Genomic DNA, 22,447 nt, shown 5'->3' on the forward strand with positions numbered 1-22,447 from the left:
TATGTTTACGACCACTATTACTAACATGTGTGTGTATGTGTGTGTGTGCTTAAACATAAACAGATTCATGTTTGTTCACCAATGCACCAGTTGGATTTTTGCATAAATTCAAGTCATATTTCCAGATAACAATAAGTTTATTTGTGTGTTGCTTATGATAACCAAGTCAGCCAATTATAATTGATTTACAAACCTGGATTTTTCTGTTTTTATCATATACCAATACTCTTAGGAATGGTGATGAGATCTTGATAAATGAATCTTCTTGTCCTTATTGTCAATGAGTCATATTATAATTAAAAGATTTTATCACAGGAATTATAGAAATATATATGTGCACAACTATTTCTGAACTTAATAGCCTAGTACAACGTCATAAATAACAATAATCGCTACGTAAATATCAATAACACTGTCAAATATAGATAGACGAAGAAGGGCCATATTAGGCCAACAAGAAATTGATAATATACAGGCAAAAAGATGGAGCCAGTACCCAACCAATGCATTGGAATATTTATCACAATCAGTCAGCGATTCATCTCGTTATTATTCTCCACAACTAGTAACTATCAATCTACAACCAAATATAGATCCGGTTGATACAAATAATAATAATAATAATAATAATAATAATAATAATAGTAATAATAATAATACCAATCTATATTCTGATAACTGCGAACACTGTCTGGCAAAGAAGTGTATGAAATTGGATGCAACAGTACTAACAAATTTAAGTGGAAATTCTCCACCACTGACTACTTGTACAACTCTGCACACAACAACTGAGACTATAAAAACAGATTTTGAAACAAGTCAATTCATCACTGTTGATCAACCAACATTGTTAAAAAACTTTAAAACACCCAGACAAAATCAAGAACCAATTGGAAGTTTTGCTGGTAGTAGAATCGATCAAAGCACTAACTATTTAAATAAGCAACCTCAAACTCAGGAATTCCCATTGATGACTCAACCAATAAGTTCAGTCACAATGAAACCTGTACAAAATATTCCAGTACATCCACATACTGAAGTATCAAATCCTGTAGGTTATATCCACTCATCAACAGTACCGGGTTTGGGATCTATGATTCCAATCGCTTCTAGAACTGTGAATAATAATGTTAATTTCAATAGTCCAACTAAAGCAAATCAATCTGAAACTCCTGGACTAGTTTTAGATGGTAAAAGCTATGAACCTGAGGAATTACTCAACTTAATTGAACGATTACGACAAGATATTCGAGGATACACTGATCACATAAGATGGCTTGAACAAGAATTGAGTCAAACAAGAATCACTTTAAACGCTCGAGACAGAGATATTGACAAATTGAAATCAGTTTTAGACCAAAAACTTCATAATAATAATGTGGCACAACTACCTATCTATCCCGTTACACCAATATCCGATACATCACGTCAAACAATTAAACAAAATACGTTAAATGTAACCGGAATAACACCTACATTAAATGCAACTGGTATGCCTGAAAGCATTGGACAACAAATGTCTGCAGACAAATTACGCACTAAGAAACAAGGTGTTTCAGGTGAAAGTTTCACTGGAGATCAATTATCAGGTCTTGTACATCATGATAAAGATACTTGGTAAGTTCTTAAGTAGTATATTTATTTTCATTCTTCTGTATGCGGATTGTTTCTTTTTTTTTCATTAAAAAAAGTTCATCTAGTGTAATACTTTTTGTTTCTCTTGATGTGAAACTTTCATCAAATTCTCTGATTGTAGCATTATGAACGAATTATGAGGGTTACATAAAAACTAACAATTTGAGAATAAACTCTTATGCTAAATGATATTGATTCAACAAACATTGAATACTGTATATATATATATATATATATATATATATATATATATATATATATATATATATATATATATATATAACAAAAGATAGTTGTTTAATTCAATTGTATAACTTTGTCAAAATGATTAAGCATTTCATATTTATATATTCGAATTGTAAATATAGCTTAGTGAAGATGTCACAAATAAAACCAGGTCTGTTGTGAGATAGTAACTCACTGAAGACATTGGTGGATGTGTTGCTCAATATCGTGGATCGATTGAAGTTGGACATTAACACTGTTGAATGCTGGATCAGTGGTCTAGTGGTTAAGCGCTCGCGCGCAAACCTGATAGGTCTTGGGTTTGAATCTTGCGAGGCGGGATCGTGGATGCGCACTACTGAGGATCCCATAATAGGACGAAACGGCCGTCCAGTGCTCCCACATTTTCCATGGTGGACTAGTTTCAAGTGATTCATGATCCTAACTAATTAAATTGGAATTGTTAATAACTCTTGTTGATAAGTCATAACCAACTGTAACACATTGATTATATGAAGTTAGATATCTTCTTTTACAAATGATTTTAACATTTAAACAACTGTTTTTTAATATTATCGAAATTTCTTTAAGTCATATACAATATTATAATTTCATTATTAAAAAAAGCTACAATCAAGTTATTTTGTTAGGAAACATTTACCAATAATAAATAAATGATAAATATTTAAGAATAACAAATATTGTCAATATAAACCTTGACCTTTACACCTGTTACCCCTCGTGGAGGAGCATAGGCCGTACACCAGCGTTCTCCATCCAACCCTGTCCTGGGCAATTTTCTCCAGTTCTTTCTAGTTGTTATTCATCCTTTTCATATCTGCCTGTAGCTCTTCTAGAGTTACTGCCGGTCCCAAGACCGGGTAAAGGAGGAGGGTTGGACATGGGGTTAGCGACCCCATCCCGTAGAAAAACTAAGTCGCTAAAAAAACGCTAACCAGAAAAAATAATTCAAACCATTTAATTATCAATATGACTACTAAACAATTCCTATCTGATATACTATTATGATTTAATTTATAACCTCCTACACTATAACATATATGCATTTATATAAGATGAAAAGAAAATAGAAGACTTATTTTTTTACTTGGCTTTTATCCAACCTAGTATGATATGAAAAGAAAGCATTTTCTTTGTAAGGAGAAAGTGTTCACTACTGAAAAAGATAGTCACATTTTTGTTATTTAGATTAGTGTCCTTACTATTACTCATATAGTAATTTATTAAAGAATATATGACTGTTACAAATTAATTAGACTGTATAATTAGTTTAGCATAGTAATAATCATTGTCTAAAGACAAACTATCAAAAAGGATTTTGTGGATATTTTAATAAATTTATAGTTGAATTCATGAGTCAATTAAAGCTAGATCACTATGGAAAACCTGGAAGCTCTGGACAGTCGTTTCATCCTAGTATGGTGGTCTAGCTTTAATTGACTCACGAATTCGACTATACACTTATTAAAATCTCCACAAAACACCTGAAAATAATCAACATGTGCCCACTAGTGACTTGCTTCAAGAGGTATTTCCTGGAGTTCCAGTGAGAAGTAGTGACCAGTAGAGTTCAACCAGGCCTGATGTGAGATAGTAACTCACTGAAGACAATGGTGGATGTGTCGCTCAATATGGTGGATTGGTTGAAGTTAGACATTAACACCGTTGAATGCCGGCTCAGTGATCTAGAGGTTAAGTGTTCGCGTGCGAGACCGATGGGTCCTGGGTTCGAATCCCGCAATCGGGATCGTGTATGAGCACTACTGAAGAATCCCATACTAGGGCGAAACAGTCGTCTAGTGTTTCCAAGCTTTCCATTGTGGTCTAGCTTTAATTGACTGATGAATTCAACTATAAAGATAAATTGTTTATTTTTAATTTATTATATATAGTAAGGGTGATTAATTATTAATTGTGTATATTTAGATATCATGTGGTTTTGATAAAATAGCTTATTTTTAAACTGATTGATTTTGAAGCATTCAGTTTGACAGTTATATATGAGCTTACTTAATTTATAATTAATATAATAGAGATCCGAATTCTCAAGGATTCATTAGTAGTTAACGATATTATGTAAATCGGTCTCCGACCTGTTTTAATTTCTGGGCTAAATTATACAATACGTCAAAATATTGTGTTGACTTTTTCTCTTTACGAAATGTTTTGACTGACTATTCATGTCTACTGAGCGTATGATTTACTAAAGAACTTCCATAAACTATAATGGCATATTCTTTTGATTAATGATTCAGAACTAGGACAAAAATAACATCATCTGGTCCTTCAGTCAAACGAGACTCAAGTACTCTATGAAAAGTATGCAATACTAGAAATGACAAAAGAAGATGGATGTTCATTTATTGGTCGTTTGAATGCTTCTAATTAAAATGTAGCTTAAAAGTAATAAGGAAATTGACCCATTCATCAGGTACTTGATTATGAGCCACGCTCTAGATATAAGACCTAATGATACTACTGGTTGCTCAAACCGAAGTAGATAAAATATGGTTCGAAACTGAGACGAAGTGATTGAAAGTCTAATGCCTTAACCATTTGTAACTAATATATACTGTTTTCAAATAATATTTTGGCATTAATTCAGTATGCATATAACGGGTGATGGTCATTAATAATTTTAATTATGTAATATTAAGAGTGGCATAATGTTATTGTAAGAATTGAAAATAAGCAACTGAGTTACATATGAGAATCTCAATACTTCTACTTCAATTTGGGCAACCACATATACATTAGTACTTCTCACATCCAAAATTTTTTGACTCTATGCACAGTCAGTGCATGAAATTGTATTTGGTTAATGATTTATTTAACATAGTCACATATTTCAGTTATTTGAGAGGGCTTATTCCATTTTATTAACAGCTTGCATCACGAAACAAAAACAGCGTTTGTAGTATAATTTCACATGGTTCTGCAGCTGATATCATCAGTCAGTCAATCAATCACTACAATAAACTATTTTAAAATATTTGGATTGTTATTTCATTCACAAACTAAAAAAACTAGTGAAGCGTTATTCTTCATTTTTGAATATCATGTGATCTGACGAAGGATGTTTCCTAACAGGAAATAACATGTTCACGCTTCAACATATTTGCATAGTAGTTGTAGTAATAGGTAGTGAAAGGAGATGAATGGATTATTCGGTTAATAATTTCATGCTTTAAAAATCTGTGTTACTAAGATTGTTTGTATTGGATGTTGTATATAGTATATATGTATATATGGGTAAATGGAGATAAGTGGTTGATTGTTAGATTTTTCCTTAAAAAAAAGTGATTGATAAGATCGTAAAAAGTTTTACTTGTGATTGTACATATAGATGAAATTTTTAAATTGCGTTCTAGTTAATTATTAACTTGATATAAGCATTTTTGCGCTTTTCTTTACGTAGCTCACTTCAGTCTCTGTAAACCATTTTGTATGTAACCTGTAGAAGTGACTTTATGAAAGCTTAATAAAATGTGTTAATATATACCTATGGCGAATGAATATCATAGTTTTTTTCCTAAATGAACGTTGTACTTCTAAACATCAGTCTATTGAATATTCAAAAGGTATTACAAATGAATACTTACTTTATTGAGGTACTTCCAGTTTACATCGTTCAAATTACATCCTACGCTTATCATTTTGCGAACTTTTGAAATGCATGAACTGAACTTGTAATTATCATTATCAAGGTTTGATTTTTATCAGAAGTGGTTTTGTGGATATTATAATAATTTTGATAGTGTCGCTCAATTCCGTAGACCGGTTAAAGTTAGACATTAACACTGTTGGATGCCGGCTCAGTGGTCTAGTGGTTGAGCGCTCGTGCGCGAGGCTTATAGATCTTGAGTTCGAATCTCGCGAGGCGGGATCGTGGATGCGCACTGCTGAGGAGTCCCATAATAGGACGAAACGGCTGTCCAGTGCTTCCAGGTTTTCTATGGTGGTCTAGTTTCAAGGTTTGATTTGTCCATTTTAAATAAATCAAACATTAGGTATATTGTTAATCATAAAAACATGATGATATATTTTCAATATCCCAATCTGTAGAAAATTGTATTTCTGACTCTCCAGTGGCTTAGTTCAAGTCGTTTTTCCGAAGAAGTTATATATTATAAATATATCACTATTGTTTATGAGTATGAACTGAACATTTTTTCTCATGTATTCATAAAGGATGAACAGTTTCTGCAATTGTACCGGTTATTCATATTGTATATCTATTAACAAGGACATTTTTCTTTGTCCTTAAATACAATGAAATCTATTACTAATGTTTTCTACTGATTGTTCTTTTATTTAATTGTCTTTAAAATGAAACAATCTTAATAAATCTTCCATAGTTTTCTTTCCTGTTAAAGTATAAAACAAAACGAAAAGTGAGAATTAGGAAATTCATCACATGAATACAGTAAAATTAATGTCATACATTATTTGTAAAGAAAAACTATTGAAGTCTTTCATTTTAGCATCAGATTTCGAAGGTCACATTCATAAAATGACCTAAAAGTTTAGAATTTTTATGTATAAAGAAATGGATGATTAAATCAAGTGTTTGTTTCAATGGGGGAAAGTACAACTAATAAATTCTACCACTACAACTATGTGCTAATGTATTGAATTGAATTCATTTTACATAATTACTTTAGTCAGCTATGGTCAATTGGAATATAAATAATGACTGTTAACATAATAATCATAATAATAACAGCAATTAACTAATGAAAATTTGAGTCCTAAAAGAAGTCAATGTATCTTGTTACTGAAATGAATTGATAAGAATGACCTAATCATTACCGGATTCGAGTTATTATATACTTTTTAAAAATTACTAATAATTAAAACAATATTCATCATAAAAACATGATTGAAACAATATTAAACTGTTTTATTTTTAAAGATAAAAGATTTTCATCTGTTTATTTTGATTGAAGTATCAGTAGTAACATGAAATTCTAGACATTTGTAAGTGAGTAGAAGCCCCCAAATGCCCTGGTACGACAAACAGTGGGCAGAGTCCGCTCTCCCTCTCCAAATGCTCTCACATGGCCACGCGTATATAGCCTCTACCAGGGAAGTCCTACTCACTGCCTTCTCGTGGCATTACTGTTGTTTACGAAATTGAGAGGATGGAAAGCGAATGTCCGGCACTTAATCGGGTTGGTGGACACGGAAATTCCACCTAGGGGAGTTAGAAAACCCTGATTCCAAATCAATGGTGCACATGGGCTCCAGAATCCTGAATGAACAAATGGCATATGAACCAATTTTTGGTCGCCCGCTACCATGGGACTGCATCTCCTTACGATGCCCCACTGCCTTGTGGATCAGATCTTTAGGTCAAAGGCTCGGGGTGTGGTCCCCTAAGAAAACCACCTGCCTCGGTTTGGGCACCCGGGTAGTATCCAAGCCCTCACGCTGATCAAATGAGATTTGTGTGGTGCATATGTATGTGATGCCTCTTTGTACCGATATTTGTGTTTAAATAAATAAATAAATAAAAGTGAGTAGAAAATCGTGCTTATATCCCCGCTCTTGACTTGTTCATCTTTGAATTGGTTACTTAGTTTGATGTACAACAATATTGATATTCAACTTTCCCTCCTATATAGTTCTAACTGTCAACTGTTACAGTTTGAACGAAATTCCTTTAAATATAAACAGTGTATTTTAATTCAGTGATTTAACATCATTAGATTCTTCTGAATATTGAACAGTTGTTGTTACATATGAGATTTATCAGCTTGAAATGAGAAGTAATCTACGAAATACTATGATGATGATTCTTCGATTGGAATTAAAAAATGTTTTTCACTTAATAAATATCACTATTTATACCTAATATGTGGTTGAATACTCTAAGAATCCTATCTATCATTAGGTTATTTTGAATCATATTGTAACTTAAATTAGTATTTTGTAAACTATTTCCTACTTTGAATCATGAATTCCAATTAGCGGACGATATAGTCATATTTCATTTGTAAGTGTATTGACTCTGATTAGTTACAACAGTTTAAATGTAACTTTTACACCCATTTCTCATTAGCCAACAAAATGTTTCTTGTTAAGTTAAAAAGATTTATCTACTATCTATCGATATAAATTCACTTAGTATTACTTGTTTGAATCTTCCCATTGATGTTTAGGACTGCAACTGGTCAGTCTCTTATTGACATATGTGCATACTGCGCGTATTGCCTCGATATAGCCTTATTTCACAAGCATTGTAAGCAAAGATGGATAGTGTCTAGCAGTGGAATCCAGACGCGCGTTTCGTCCTATTTGGGACTCATCACCTGGATGTACCTGCATCTCAGAGTTGATGTTCACTCTATCGATTTTTTGACAACAATTTCAATTCTTTCATATTTGTTATTCACTTGTAAATATAATGAGGAGGATAATAAATGACTTGAGGCATAATCTTGTCCGTTATTTGAACTAGAATTCCAAAATTTCATATGATTTCTCAGAATAAGGGATTTCGTCTATTGATTGTTAATTGTTGATTTGAGTCACACATGATTTTCAGTAATTCTCTAGAAAAGTTCACATGTTTTTCAGGTCTCTCAGATGAGTGGTTTACAATGAAATTACCTTAATCCAATGAAAACAAGAGCACTTTAAGTTGTTTACTATACTGAAATAAAGTTTTAGTGAATTATTGATTAGTTTCATACACCTTGCCTACAATAATAACAGGTTATTGTATGTATTTTTACTTCTCACCTGTTTCCATTGTATATATTTGTAAACCTACTTACTGATCAACTTATTAGTAGATCATTTCACTAGAAAAACTCTACTTCCCACCTCATATTGATTAAACAATAATTAAACGTTAGAAATGTTCAACCTTAGTATTGGAGAATAATTTCAAGACAATTTGAGTTTTGTGTATGTATATATACGATAATTCATAAGTTAATTAAAAATTCAATTTGTCACTTGTTTATTATTACTAAAAATAAGGTAAAAGTAGGTAAACAATAACCGGTTACCGTATTTGTAAGAAATTCAAACAAGAAAACGTGACTACCAACTAGATTCAGGTAAAGCTGATTAAACTAGACAAAGAAGAAACATTTCCCATGCCACCATGTTGAAAATTTATCCCATCCAAAAAAACACATCTGCTTAGACATAAGTGACATTTCGCTACATATCAATCACTTTTAAAGGAAAAAGCTAACAAACAACCACCTACATACTCATCCACTAAACCACATTTATCCATACATATATATTTACTATATACAACATACAATACAAAAAAATCTTAGTAACACAGATTTTTAAAGCATGAAATTATTAACCGAATAATCCATTCATCTCCTTTTACTACCTATTACTACCCCTACTACTAATAATAGTAATAACTTACAAATATGTTGAAGCGTGAACATGTTATTCCCTGTCAGGAAACATGCTTCATCAGATCACATGATATTCAATATAAAGAATAACGCTTCACTAGGTTTTTAATTTGTGAATGAAATAACAATACAAATGCTACAAATTCAACCCATGAGGTCAACTTTCAACATATTTTAGGTACATTACTTTGTGAACTTTCAGTGGAGTTTAGTGACAATCACTCATTTGATGAATCATACATATTGTAACTGATATTTTACTGATTAACTTCAAATATGTTTTCTATTCCATTGGGTCATCACCAATGTTGCTTTCATAATGAAACTAGACTTCTCTCTCTAGTTAGAGGACCAGGGAAGGTTATTTTGTTCACCCTATTGAAATCGATGTTGCAAATAGCTTAGTGGGCAAATGTATAATCATGGTAGTTTATTTCAGTGGTTGACTGACTGATGATATCAACTGCAGAACCATATGAAGTTATACTGCAAACGCTGTTTGTGTTTCGTAATGCGAGCTGTTGATAAAATTGAATAAACTCTCTCAAATAACTGAAATATGTAACTATGTTAAATAAATCATAAACTAAATGTAATTTCATGTACTGCTCATTGAATCAGATATTTTTATGTAAGAAGGTTTAATCTTAGCGTCGCATTTCCTAGTTGATCAACAATCTAACGATCTACTGAAGAGATCCATAGTAGAGCTGATGTGATAGTTAAAATAAACCAGATATTTTTGCTCGTTCATTTTGGGGCCCGTGTAATAGGACTATAAGTTAGAAGACAATTGTATTGACCTAGTCCGAGTATGAATTAGTTCACTTAGCCTGTCTGTCTAGTAGCATCGACATTCGGTTAACCAATGACACGATAAATGTAAGATCACATATAAGCACAATACAATGACTATCAGTTCAGAATGCAGATACCTACGCTCGCTCGATAGCCGGAATAGAACACAACACAGTAATCAGGGAACTTCTAATTATACAGCATGGATTTATGATTCATACAGTAATATAGGGTAAAACTCTGACTACACATCAGCGTAATTAAAGAATTACAATATGAACATTCACTATACTATAAGTGGATGGCAGGTCCATAATAAACTAACAATAGCTTGGAAGAGGTAAAACAAAGAACATTAGTTTATGCGTTAAACAAAAGCTTACAAGTTGGGGAACATAAAAACACAAAAGTTTATGTGTTTAATAATAAGTATTTAATACAAATATAAATAATGACTTCAAGTAGGACTGTTCCGAAAGTTAAACTTTGCTTAATGTTTATCCCGATGATAGCAAGAAGTAATCTTTATAGTTAAACAGTCGTACAACACTTGCGACTTGTAGCATCCTATGAAACCTTATTACTTTAGCTACACTCCTCAACGGTAATTCTTCGCTAATTTATTTATTTATGTATATAGGGGTAGTGCATTTAAACAACTAATTAGATACTAAACGATGGTCATCAACGAGTCTGTTGTTTATAAAGTATCATTTTTGCTGAATGAATCCTGATTTGTCTTATATTCCTTAACCAATCCTATACGGATAACCAATATTTATACCGTAAAATATTGACGAAGACTGTAATTATAAATTGACATCTTAAAATCCATAATAAATGATTCTTGTTTAAATTAAATGTTTGTGATAGATAGATAAGTTGATAGACGGCTAAAGTAATTACCTAATCGCTCATCAAATTGATTATATTAGGTCATATTAATTTATTTATGAAATGTATTTTCGAAAATACCTTGGAAAGTTTGAAATTCCAACATTTCACCTGGTCAAATTCATTTAGTATTGTTTGTTTGAATCTTCCCATCTATGTGTTAGGACTGCAACTGGTCAGTCCACTACTAGCCACTATCCATCTTTGCTTACCATGCTTGTGAATTAAGGCTATATCGAGGCAATACGCACAGTATGTACATATGCCAATTAGAGACTGACCAGTTGCAGTCCTAACACATCGATGGGAAGATTCAAACAAACAATACTAAATAAATTTCAACTTCATCCCATCGCACAAGCAAGTGGCTATCAGGACTCAGTGGCCGAGTGGATAACGCGATGACGTTTGAAGCGAAAGGTAGTGGGTTCGAGTCCCAGAGTGAACATCAACTCTGAGATGCAGGTATATCCAGCTGACGAGTCCCAAGTAGGACGAAACGCGCATCCTGGATTCCACTGCTAGCCACTATCCATCTTTCACCTTGTTGTTGTGTTGAAGTCTTATTTCACTTTAAGAAACTCAAATAAATATGATTCAAACCTGATGTTTAATATTCTCATGATGCCCAATAATTGTAACTTTGTTAGCTTAAGTTATATTTTGAATCTCCTGAATTAAAGTGGCAACTATAAATTACGACAAATAACTGTTATACTATCGACTTCTGTACAGCAATTACTGTTTGTAATTGTTACCAAAACAGTAAAGTTCTTAATTGTTGATCCGAAATGTCGTTTCTTTTAGTAAGAACTTTACATCATAGTGGAAAAACCATTACATGAAATTCACAGAGAACTTATTTGAATTGTATTTGTACGCATAAGTAGCACACACTGTAATAAGTACTTATAGACACCAAGTCAAAACTATCGATCCTTCTGATGAAAAATAACACGGAAATGCAAATTCTTCAGTTGTTTTATAACAGATTTTTGACTAATTGATGTTACATCAAGAATGAACAAATTTCTTGTGTTGTATTGCCGCCTGTCTTAATTATATAAGTAGTTGTATGATCTAGTTCAAGTATCGATTATTTCATCTATATTACCCATATATAGATAGAACCAATGAGCTTTTAACAACTATTGGTCTACAATACAGTTCTCTTACCCTCATTCACATAACAGCCAGAACATAACACAACAGGTAAATAATTGTACAGTACAGTTTTAAAACTCAACTTATACAGCAATTGAGTAAATTGTTGACTACACATCAAAATAAATAAGAAATCACAGTATAGACATAACTACTACACAAGTGGAAGAAAACTAAGTGTTAGATCCTTAATTAATTCACAATAAGACGAGAAAGGTAAAGCATAAAACGTTAGTATATGCGTCAAATGTAAAATTGACAACTAGAGAAATACAACGATACAATAAATTAAATATTTAATAATTTATACAATAAAAATAAAATTAAAAATGAATCCATTTAAAAAGAAATATTTTTACACTTCATTAGAAGGAGGTTAATTGATTATTATAACCACGAGAACTGTTGACGGAACAAAGAGAAACTGTCATATTTTATTTAATCCTAACAATATTAATTCATAAAACAATAGATCCAGAAAATAAATGAACAAAATATAATTTGGAAGGGGTTTTATGGAGATTTCAGTATTTTCATAGTTGAAATCATGAGTCAATTGAAGCTAGACCACTATGGAAAACCTGGAAGCACTGAACGGCCGTTTCGTCCTATTGTGGGACATTAACACCGTTGGATGCCGGCTCAGTGGTCTATCGGTTAAGTGCTCTAGCGCGAGACTGGTAGGCCCTAGGTTCGAATCTCGCGAGGCGGGATCGTGGATGCGCGCCGCTAAAGAGTCCCATAATAGGACGAAACAACCGTCCAGTGCTTCCAGGTTTTTCATGGTGGTCTAGCTTCAAATGACTCATGATATCAACTCTATAAAAATATAAATAATAATTTCCGGTAAAGTAATAACACAAGTTTATCATTGCTTAATATTTACCCCATAGTAACACCAATAAAACTCTATTTCTATGAATAATAATAATATATAGATTATATCTATTTAACAATTTTAAAAATCTCAACTTTTCTTTTTTACAAAAGGGTTTTGTAGAGATTTTATTAATTTAATAGTTGACTTCATGAAACCGATAGATCCTGTGTTCGAATCCTAAAGGGCAGGATCGTAGATGCACACTGTTGAGGAATCCCATACTAAGATGAAGCAGTCATCCACTGCTTCTAGGTTTTCCATGGTGATCTATCTTCAATTGACTCATAAATTCAACCATTAGATTTTCTTTATTCAATTAAATTTTTTATTGATTTAATGAACATAATACTTGATTTTAATTACTTAATCAATAATGAGATACAACAAGAATTTTAAAAAAATTTTTTTTATAGTGTGCCAAATATGATCAATAGATAATTTCATTTTTGATAAAATGGTCTTAATTGTTTGTTATGACACTTCCTTTTTACATAGGATTTAAAAAAACAAAACAACAACAACAACAAAAACAACAAATAGATAAACAGTATTGATTTAATAGCAAAGATGGATAGTGGTTAGCAGTGGAATTCAGGACGCGCGTTTCGTCCTGTTTGGGACTCATCAGTTGGATGTACCTGCATCCCAGAGTTGATGTTCATTCTGGGACTCGAACCCACTACCTTTTCGCTTCAAACGCCATAGCTTTATCCACCCAGTATCAATCGGAAGATTCAAACAAACAATACTAAGTGTATTCAGTATTGATTTATTTAGAAATTAATGATAAAAATCCTTTTAATATTGTGAATTTTATATGGATGTCATATATTTTAAGGTGTACTATATAGATGTAAAGATTGAAATAACTAAACAGATAATTTGTATTTATTTTGAATTGATGATTTTACTTATTTATTTATTTAAACACAAATATTGGTACATAGGGGCACCAGATATATATGCGCCACACAAATCTCATTTGATTTGTGTGAGGGCCTGGATACTACCCGGGTGCCTAAACTGAAGCAGGTGGTTTTCTTAGGGGACCACACACGGAGCCCTTGACCTAAAGGTCTGATCCACAAGGCAGTGGAGCATCGTAAGGAGATGCAGTCCCATGGTAGCGGGCGACCAAAAATTGGTTCATACGCCATTTGTTCTCTCAGGATACTGGAGCCTATATGCACCATTGATTTAGAATCAGGGTTTTCCAACTCCCCTAGGTGGACTCGCCTTGTCCACCAACCCGGTTAAAGCGTTGGACATTCGCTTTCCGTCCTCTCAATTTCGTAAACAGCACTCCCACCACGAGAGTGCAGTGAGTAGGACTTCCCTGGTAGAGGCTATATACGCGTGGCCATGTGAGAGCATTCGGCCATACCAGGGCATTTGGGGGCGGATTGATAATTAAATGAATGCTTATTAATTTTGGATACTTGTTTAGTAAGTCAAGTATACTGGATTATATTATCGTTATTGGATAATAAATTATTTATCGTCGAGATAAGTGAATGAGACTCTGCCAACTAAGTTGGAAATTTGATTTTTGATTATTTTACTTTTGATTATTGTACTTGGAGAAGGAAACTATATGTTATTTAAGATGACCATTTTACATAGGCACAATATGAACTCAGATTTTTTTTATCTATTCGGTAAGCTTTCTGGAAACATTTTTGTGTGTAACACTATAGATCCTAGATACCTGGCAAGTATACTTTATAAAGGCATATGAAAGACACAAGTCAGAGACCTATGCACTTCATAGCATACATAGAGACAGATGTAGTAGATATACGGAGTTTTCTCCTCTTCCGATTACTATGGAATGGATTCTTAGCACGTTGAATGACGATTTATCTTAAATGGTCTCATGCTATCTCTTTAAGTGTCAAGCTGTTTAACTTAGTCTGTGACAATTAATTTACCTTAATGCCCAGATAAAGTCACGTGTCACATACCATTTAGGATTCTGTTATATAGACGATGTCAGATAATTAATTGCAGTCCCAAACATCAATAGGAAGATTCAAACAAACAATATCAAGTGAATTTAACTTCATCCTATTGCACGAGCAAGTGGCTACACGACTCAGTAGCTAAGTGGACAACGCGATGGCGTTTGAAGCGAATGGTACTGGGTTCGAGTCCCAGAATGAACATCAACTCTGAGATGCAGGTACATCCAGCTGATGAGTCCCAAATAGGACGAGATACGCATCCTGAATTTTACTGCTAGCCACCGATCATCTTTGCTTATAAAGCTTGTGACTTAAGACAATATCGAGGCAATACGCACAGTATGCACATATGCCAATAAGAGACTGATTAATTGCAGTTCTAAACACCAATGGGAAGATTGAAACAAAAAATACGAAGTGGATATCAGATATCATTTGTTCCTTGTGTAAGTTTTATTCTAGTCTCTTCTATTCCCCTTATGTTCTTTCAGTTTAGAATAACTTCTTTTCCTCTATCATTTGGCTACTTATTGCACATTCAACCTTTAATTTTTTAATGTATAAATTTACTGCTCATGTCTGTTCTCCTATACTCCTTATCGTTACTCTATCTCTAATTTTAGAGACAAAAGCTAGGCTGTGTTGCGTAAGACTTTAAAGATTATTACTTGTATTAATGATGTAGCTTGTGACATCATTATGTTTACAGTTGTGGATACTCATGAAAATTTTTTTCTAATAAACTTACGGTGTTACTTTATCAAATACAAACCATCTGGTACTATTCCATCTTTTTCTTTGTCTATAGTTTTTCATAATAAGACAGAAGTAGATTAAAAGCCTTGTGAACAAAAAGAAATCCTAAAGCTTTACAATACCTTATATGATAAACATTTAGTAAAGCTATACTATACCGACAACGTTGAGCTACTTATCAGCCAATCAGAAAAGTGTTTAGTTATAATACAGTTAACAATACAATTAACAAAAGAAAACATTACGGTGAACAAATATTTTTGATACGATTAATGAACCCTTATATGTTGAATTATTTACTAGGGTAAAAGAAGAAAGGTTAGGGTTAGGTATCAGAAGTCATGATCGATGTAATTTAACTGATTATTCATCTACGACATCGAATAATGGTCTCACTATATTTTAAACAAACTGAAGTTTGAAATGTGAATCATGTAATTCTAACCATGTATTTTAAAAGAACCATGCTATTTGACAAACCTTAAGTTATGGTTGGTCTTGATGTTCTTTATGGAGTAATGAGTACTCATTGGCTAGTACTTACTTAATTACTTATGCCTGTTACCCCTCGTCGAGGATAATAGGCCGCTCACCAGCATTCTGCATCCAACTCTGTTCTGAGCTTTCCTTTCCAGTTCTTTCCAGTTAATATTCATCCTTTTCATATCTGCTTCTATTTCCCGGAGTGATGTGTTCTTTGGCCTTCCTCTTTTCTGCTTCCCTTCCGGATTCCAAGTTAGGGCTTGCCTTGTAATGCACATTGGTGATTTCCTTAATGTATGTCCGATCCACTTCCAATGTCTTTTCCTAATTTCCTCTTCAGCTGGTAGCTGGTTTGTCCCATTGGTGAGTAGTCTTACACAAAGTTGAAATAGCTATTCAGTGTTTCATAATTTTCAATGGTTTTCTATCGGAAGTTTTTAAAGAAAACCTTTCATTTTTTTCATCAACAAACGACTATATGGTTAATTTAAAGATATTGCTGATAATTTTCTTTGTATTTCTTTTTCTCATGAATAAACGTAGTCCCCCCTAGCAAACTAAATCCTTTAGTTGTACTTTAACAGCATGACCGCAGACTAATTGTATTTGAGCTTAAAACTATATGGTTGACAACCAGGTTATTTTAAGGACATGACTACCTTTTTTTATTATCACAAATAATCTGTAAGTTCTCAATATGAATGATTGTCATTTGATCGGAATCTCAGTAGGATTAGAAAATGACCTTGATCTAGGTGTGTAGAAATAAGCTTACATCTAAATGAAATAGTCTATTTGCACAACTTTAGTAGGGTTTATCTAACAGAAAACTGTGTGTATATACTATTATACAAAGTTTCCTTTCTATTATGAGAAGCTGTTGATTACCATTCTTTCATCCAGATTATATAAAATAATCACATTAAGATAGAGTAAATAATTTAGTGCCGAATATTTTTCAAGCTATGCGATTGTATTCATACGAAATAATATTGCTTCAGGTTTATGTTTGTTAATGTATTTGCTTATAACGAATAGACGTGATGATATTTGGTAGTAATGATGTTCAGTACGATATGAATAGCTGATATGAATAGCCGTGTCATATTTTGCTTTGTTCTTCGTTTCCTTTCCATTTTATTCCAAGCATATTATATCATTAAGTAAGACTAATCATTCTAAATGTTTGAAAACCCTATTTCTTCAACATCAATCAATGTCATCTAGCATATGAAGTGGCTGAATTCCGCCAGTCACAACTTCTGATGAAAAAATTGTTCCCTAATTGTTATCGTTTCATAATGAAAAACAACTCATATGAATCTTCTAAGTATATAATGATCGTGTAATCACCAGAACTGGCTTTCGGTTTCAGTTTCAGTTTGGAAAGGACAGGAGGCTTGGTGGCCTGTGTTAGTCTTGGCAATGATGGTCTCTCAGTTGATCCAACTTTCTTTTGAAGGAGTTGACGGATGGAGCCTCAACCACGTGCTGAGGTAATGAATTCCACTCGTTGATGATTCGATGGAAAAGTCGATGGTTAGCTGACAAGTAATTCGTTCTGGGCTTGTGAACATTTTTGGAGTGTCCTCGTAAATTTTCTGTTTTGGATAATTTCTCTAGGTTCTTGTAAAGGGTCATAACGGATTGGACTTCACTCATTATATAATTTTCACCATAGTCAACATAGACTCAGGTGATAAAGAGGTAGGTTAAAGGAAAGGGGTTAATAATGTACTGTATGACTCAATGCATCAACGTTCCAAATTACCAAACTAAAACCAGCTAAAAGAAGTGAGTTAAGCTGATAGAAAACCAGATGTTACAGAAAGATTTTAATAGTAATTGTAAGGAACTGAAATAATGCAAAGAGAAATTAGGCATGGAATAGAGCCAAAACAAGACGTATTATTAAAATGCAGAAATGTTGCATTTGCACTAAATCGACTGATTTTGCCCTATCTAAAATAATGGATACAAATTAATATTCATAGCTAACTCCCCATAGTGTACGAATTACCATAATGGGAATGGGAACAGTAGTTGTGGTATTATTTCATAGTTTTTTTCAGCTCATCTCTAGTAGTAAGCAATGCCACATAAATTCCCTTATAACTGTGTTCAATTGTTTCAGGAAAATACAATGATAAATACTGTTTCCGTTTTACATATCCGGTTATATATTAAAATTTTATGATTTTGACTTATACCTAACAAGGACTAGTTCAGTGTTTCATTCTTATTTCAGCTTGCATTGTACATTGATTTTATATTGAATCGCAAATAATTAAGCTAGTCCCAGTGCATTTTAATTGTACTTCAGTGACTCGGAAATATGAGGGACATCTAAAAGTGTACACTGTCGTAGGTAGTTATTTAGTTATCCACGTCATATACTAAAATTACTTAAATTGATGCAGGTTAATGACTTCAGTGAACATTTCTTTATATGTTTCTTGCTGTAAAAATATCATTTTACCATATGTATTCGATCACTATGGCTCCTTTCTAATAGTATTCTTATTTCATCTAACATTAACATTTAATAGTTGAAAGCGTGAGTCAATCGAAGCTAGACAATCATGGAAAACCTGGAAGCACTAGACGACCGATTCGTCCTATTATGGGACTCCTCAGCAGTGCGCATCCACGATCCCGCACTCGCGGGACTCGAACCCAGGACCTACCAGTCTCGAGCCAGAGCCCTTAACCGATAGACCACTGATCTGGCATCCAACGGTGTTAATGTCCAACTTCAACTTTCAACTACGAAATATACTCAATCTCCACAAAACCCCTTCTGATAAATAACATTTAAGTTGGAATTATGGATAATAGTTGAAACATGTCGTAATAACCACTTGACTTTGAACGTTAAGAAATTTTTGAAAGTTGTTTTCTGTCTTTAGCAACTAACATTTCGGGAAAACGAGTTCATTAAATTAACCTTCTATCCATATAAATATCTTAGCTGCCAAATAAAGTGATTGAATAAGTACGAAAAACTACATTAGAATTATACTCTAGCTTTTGACTCAGTTTGAGTATCTTTCAAACTTGTATATATAAGTCTATAAGTATAACTGACCTTTTTCTTTCCTTCTTTTGTATGGGATGAAAACAGTTTTTTTTAGAAAGATTTATGTAAGACCTATTTTCCCTTTATTTCCTCTTTCCAAAACTTTTTATCCAATGGTTTGAGAGATCTACTATAAATGAAATATATATGATTTAATTATTTCCTCAGTGTTTGATTTATGTTTGTTCTCCAAGGACATGGAAGATTTTTGCCCCAAATTCTTATGGCTGAGTTAATGAATGAGTGACTATATATACCATTACTTTCTCCTTTAGTGATAATAGAGAAAAAGAACTATAATCAGTGTTTATCACTGTTTCAGGTTGACCATTAAAGCAATACAAAGAGAATATTGTTCAATCAGTATAATGCATATATTTAACTAAAATTCTGAAATTTGGAAAACTTAACATGGTAATGACTTTTTGTGTGTTAACTGTCATTTAAGTTCATACAGATTGAGTGATTAGTAAAATGATGAGGTCATGGAAGCTATATACAATAAAATGAATATGTTCAAATTACAATGTAGGATTATATAAGGTCATTAGTTGTCAGTAATTAAATAAAAATTATAAAAAAAATTATACCGTGTTAAATAAAAGTACAGTGCATAAACAAGTAATTTCCTTCAGGACAAATTACCTATAATTAGTTTATAAATTTAAACACAGTAGTTTGAAGTGTTTCTGTTGCGAGAATTCCATATTTTATAATCAGATGGTCTCATTTATGTACACTGATGACCGTGTACATGATTAGCGTAAGGATGGCTCGTTGGCAAAGTCTAGGAAGTCTCAAGAAGCCCAGAAAGAGCCGAAGACATTCCATCCAATCGCCACTAGGGGAACATTCCAGAATGTCGACGTGTAGCTTCCCTATTGGATGGATAAGAATGACCTCCTATGTGCCTATTGGTTGTCCGAAATGATGATTTACTCTCAGTCAAAAACTATAAATACATGAGATTTCTGTACTTTATTTTGACACTGTTTTGGGGAATAAATTTCCTACTTACTAGTCTTCTGTCTTCTCTCTTGCGACGTTGCGGGTTCGATCGTTCAAGTAGTCTAGTAGTACGCGGCATCATAAGAGTCAAAGCTCTAGATATAACAATCAGCTTTTAATATAAGTGGTTAAATCTTTAACCAACACAAACCTTTTTCATTTTGATAGACGATTGAGATAAATAGAACAGTGTTGGTTACATATTAGGTTTATAAAAGCTTATCAAAGATTGTTTTACTGATCTGATACCAAAGAAAAGCTATGGGGAACAACATGATCTCACTTTCGACAAAAAATGAAGGTATTAGTGAATTCTTGAACTTATTGTCTACTTGAATTACTAAATTAATGAACTACAATTCCAATTTTCAAAATATTTGTGAAACTATTTGAGCGTTAAACAGGTGTTAAGTAACTTTTAAGTATGATCCAGAGAGCTCGTTTGGCTTTTTACAACTTATGTCACCTATGGTGAAGGCGAGATATCCGTTGTATCAATAAAATGATGAGTATACAACACAATACTTCGTTCTGTTCTAATTTACGGCTGTGAAACGCGGCCAATAAGAGTAGCAGATACACGTAAGTTACTAGTATTTGACCACACATGTCTTAGAAACATTGCTCGCATCCGCTGGGATTGCCCGGTAAGTAAAACACAAGGTATTGGGGAATGGTGGTAAATCAGCTGATGAGGTTGTAAATTTTCACCGACTGAGATAGTTGGTCCACGTGTTACGTATGCCTGAACACCGATTACCACGACGCTTAACGCTGACTAGTGTTGGAAACAAGTAGAAGAACGTTAAGGGTGGCCAAACCGAAACGTTGCATCAGTCCATAAAGTCACTCACTTCTGGTCCTAACCATTTTGGTAAATGCAGACTGCTTGGCTGGGGTTCGCACGACTGTCTTAACCAATGGTTGGAGACTCTGTGTGACATGGTTCAGAATCGATTACAGTGGCGTAGGTGTATACACTCTCTGTGAGATTAAAATTACTCCATACCTTTCTTTCTACGAACTAATTCTTTCTTCCTTTACTATATCCTAATATTCAATCTTTCTCTTATATTTCTACCATTGAAATAATAACTTTTATGAATGTGGTGTTCATTTTGTTGTGTTAATGAGGTAATGGCAACTTGTACCGTCGCATATATGTGCCTAATCCTACGTTGTAGCTGACTGACTTTAAGTATGATTATCTTCATTTGTTTGTTGAATTTTCACTGATAGTTTTTTAAAAGTACATTTTGAATGTTTAATTACGCATATACGTAAATTTCGAGTTAATTTTTTTCACAGCTAGTTAAATTATTTCTCTTTAATGAGGTTAAAGTTTTTAACAAAAAACAACAACTCAAACACCCACCTTTATTTATGTATTTGGATTTCCGCTGAGAGTTTTTTACCCACTAGATTGGTTCAAAAAGATTTCTAGGAATAAAGGTTGTGATGTAAGACAATATCGAGGCAATACACACATTATGCACATATACCAATAAGAGACTAATTAATTACAGTTCTAAACATCAATGGGACGATACAAGTAAACAATACCAAGTGAACTTAAAAGTATGGATCACTTTTTAGAACGTAAGTATAAATAAAGTAGTCAGCGTTTAGAAATCAAAAATGTTCTCTTACGATCGATTGTAGTGATGTTTATGAAAATGGTTCATATCTTTTATTCAAAATCTTATTTTTAAGTACTGTAAAATGTAAATGTAAAATGTAAATAGATTAGTTAAAAGTGACATCCAATATCTAACATTTTAGCCCATATTTTGACGCGCTATTTCCAAATATTTCTACTTTGTCATAACACAAACTTGAGTAAATATTAAAGTTTGAATGTAAGTCAATATTTTTAACAAGAATCTGACAGTTTATTGATGAATTTAGTAACTTATGATATGCACTAGCATAATTAAACTACTTTACCTTGAACTCAGTTTGGCTTTATGATAGATGTTAAAGCCTAAAGCTAAGTCAGACACTAAGAAAGTGAATTTTCCAATCTCTCAGTTCAAGATTGGTACCCGAGCTGCTTAGATAGTATCTGATGTCTAATCTTATAATCAGAATGGTTTTATGAGAAAACAAATACACCAGAACTTGTAGATGTATATTACTATATATT

The 22,447-nt window shown here is 32.9% G+C and overlaps 1 protein-coding gene and 1 non-coding gene across 2 annotated transcripts in view; both read left to right on the forward strand.

The window, feature by feature from the left end:
* Positions 1–706: 706 nt before the first annotated feature.
* The window catches only part of Smp_151100 (serine/threonine kinase), a gene marked incomplete at its 5' end in the record, with an annotated part of 100,033 nt that continues 78,292 nt past the window's right edge, over positions 707–22,447 (forward strand). Inside the window, one exon of the mRNA XM_018797409.1 lies at positions 707–1,617. Coding sequence (XP_018646792.1) covers positions 707–1,617 — 911 coding nt within the window. The remainder of the gene's footprint in view (positions 1,618–22,447) is intronic.
* On the forward strand, positions 15,108–15,174 carry Smp_tRNA_00601_Gln_TTG.1.1. Its single transcript has one exon. It is a non-coding gene (tRNA).

Source organism: Schistosoma mansoni (genome assembly GCF_000237925.1).
Source record: "Schistosoma mansoni, WGS project CABG00000000 data, supercontig 0166, strain Puerto Rico, whole genome shotgun sequence".
NCBI classification, from domain to species: Eukaryota; Metazoa; Platyhelminthes; class Trematoda; order Strigeidida; family Schistosomatidae; genus Schistosoma; species Schistosoma mansoni.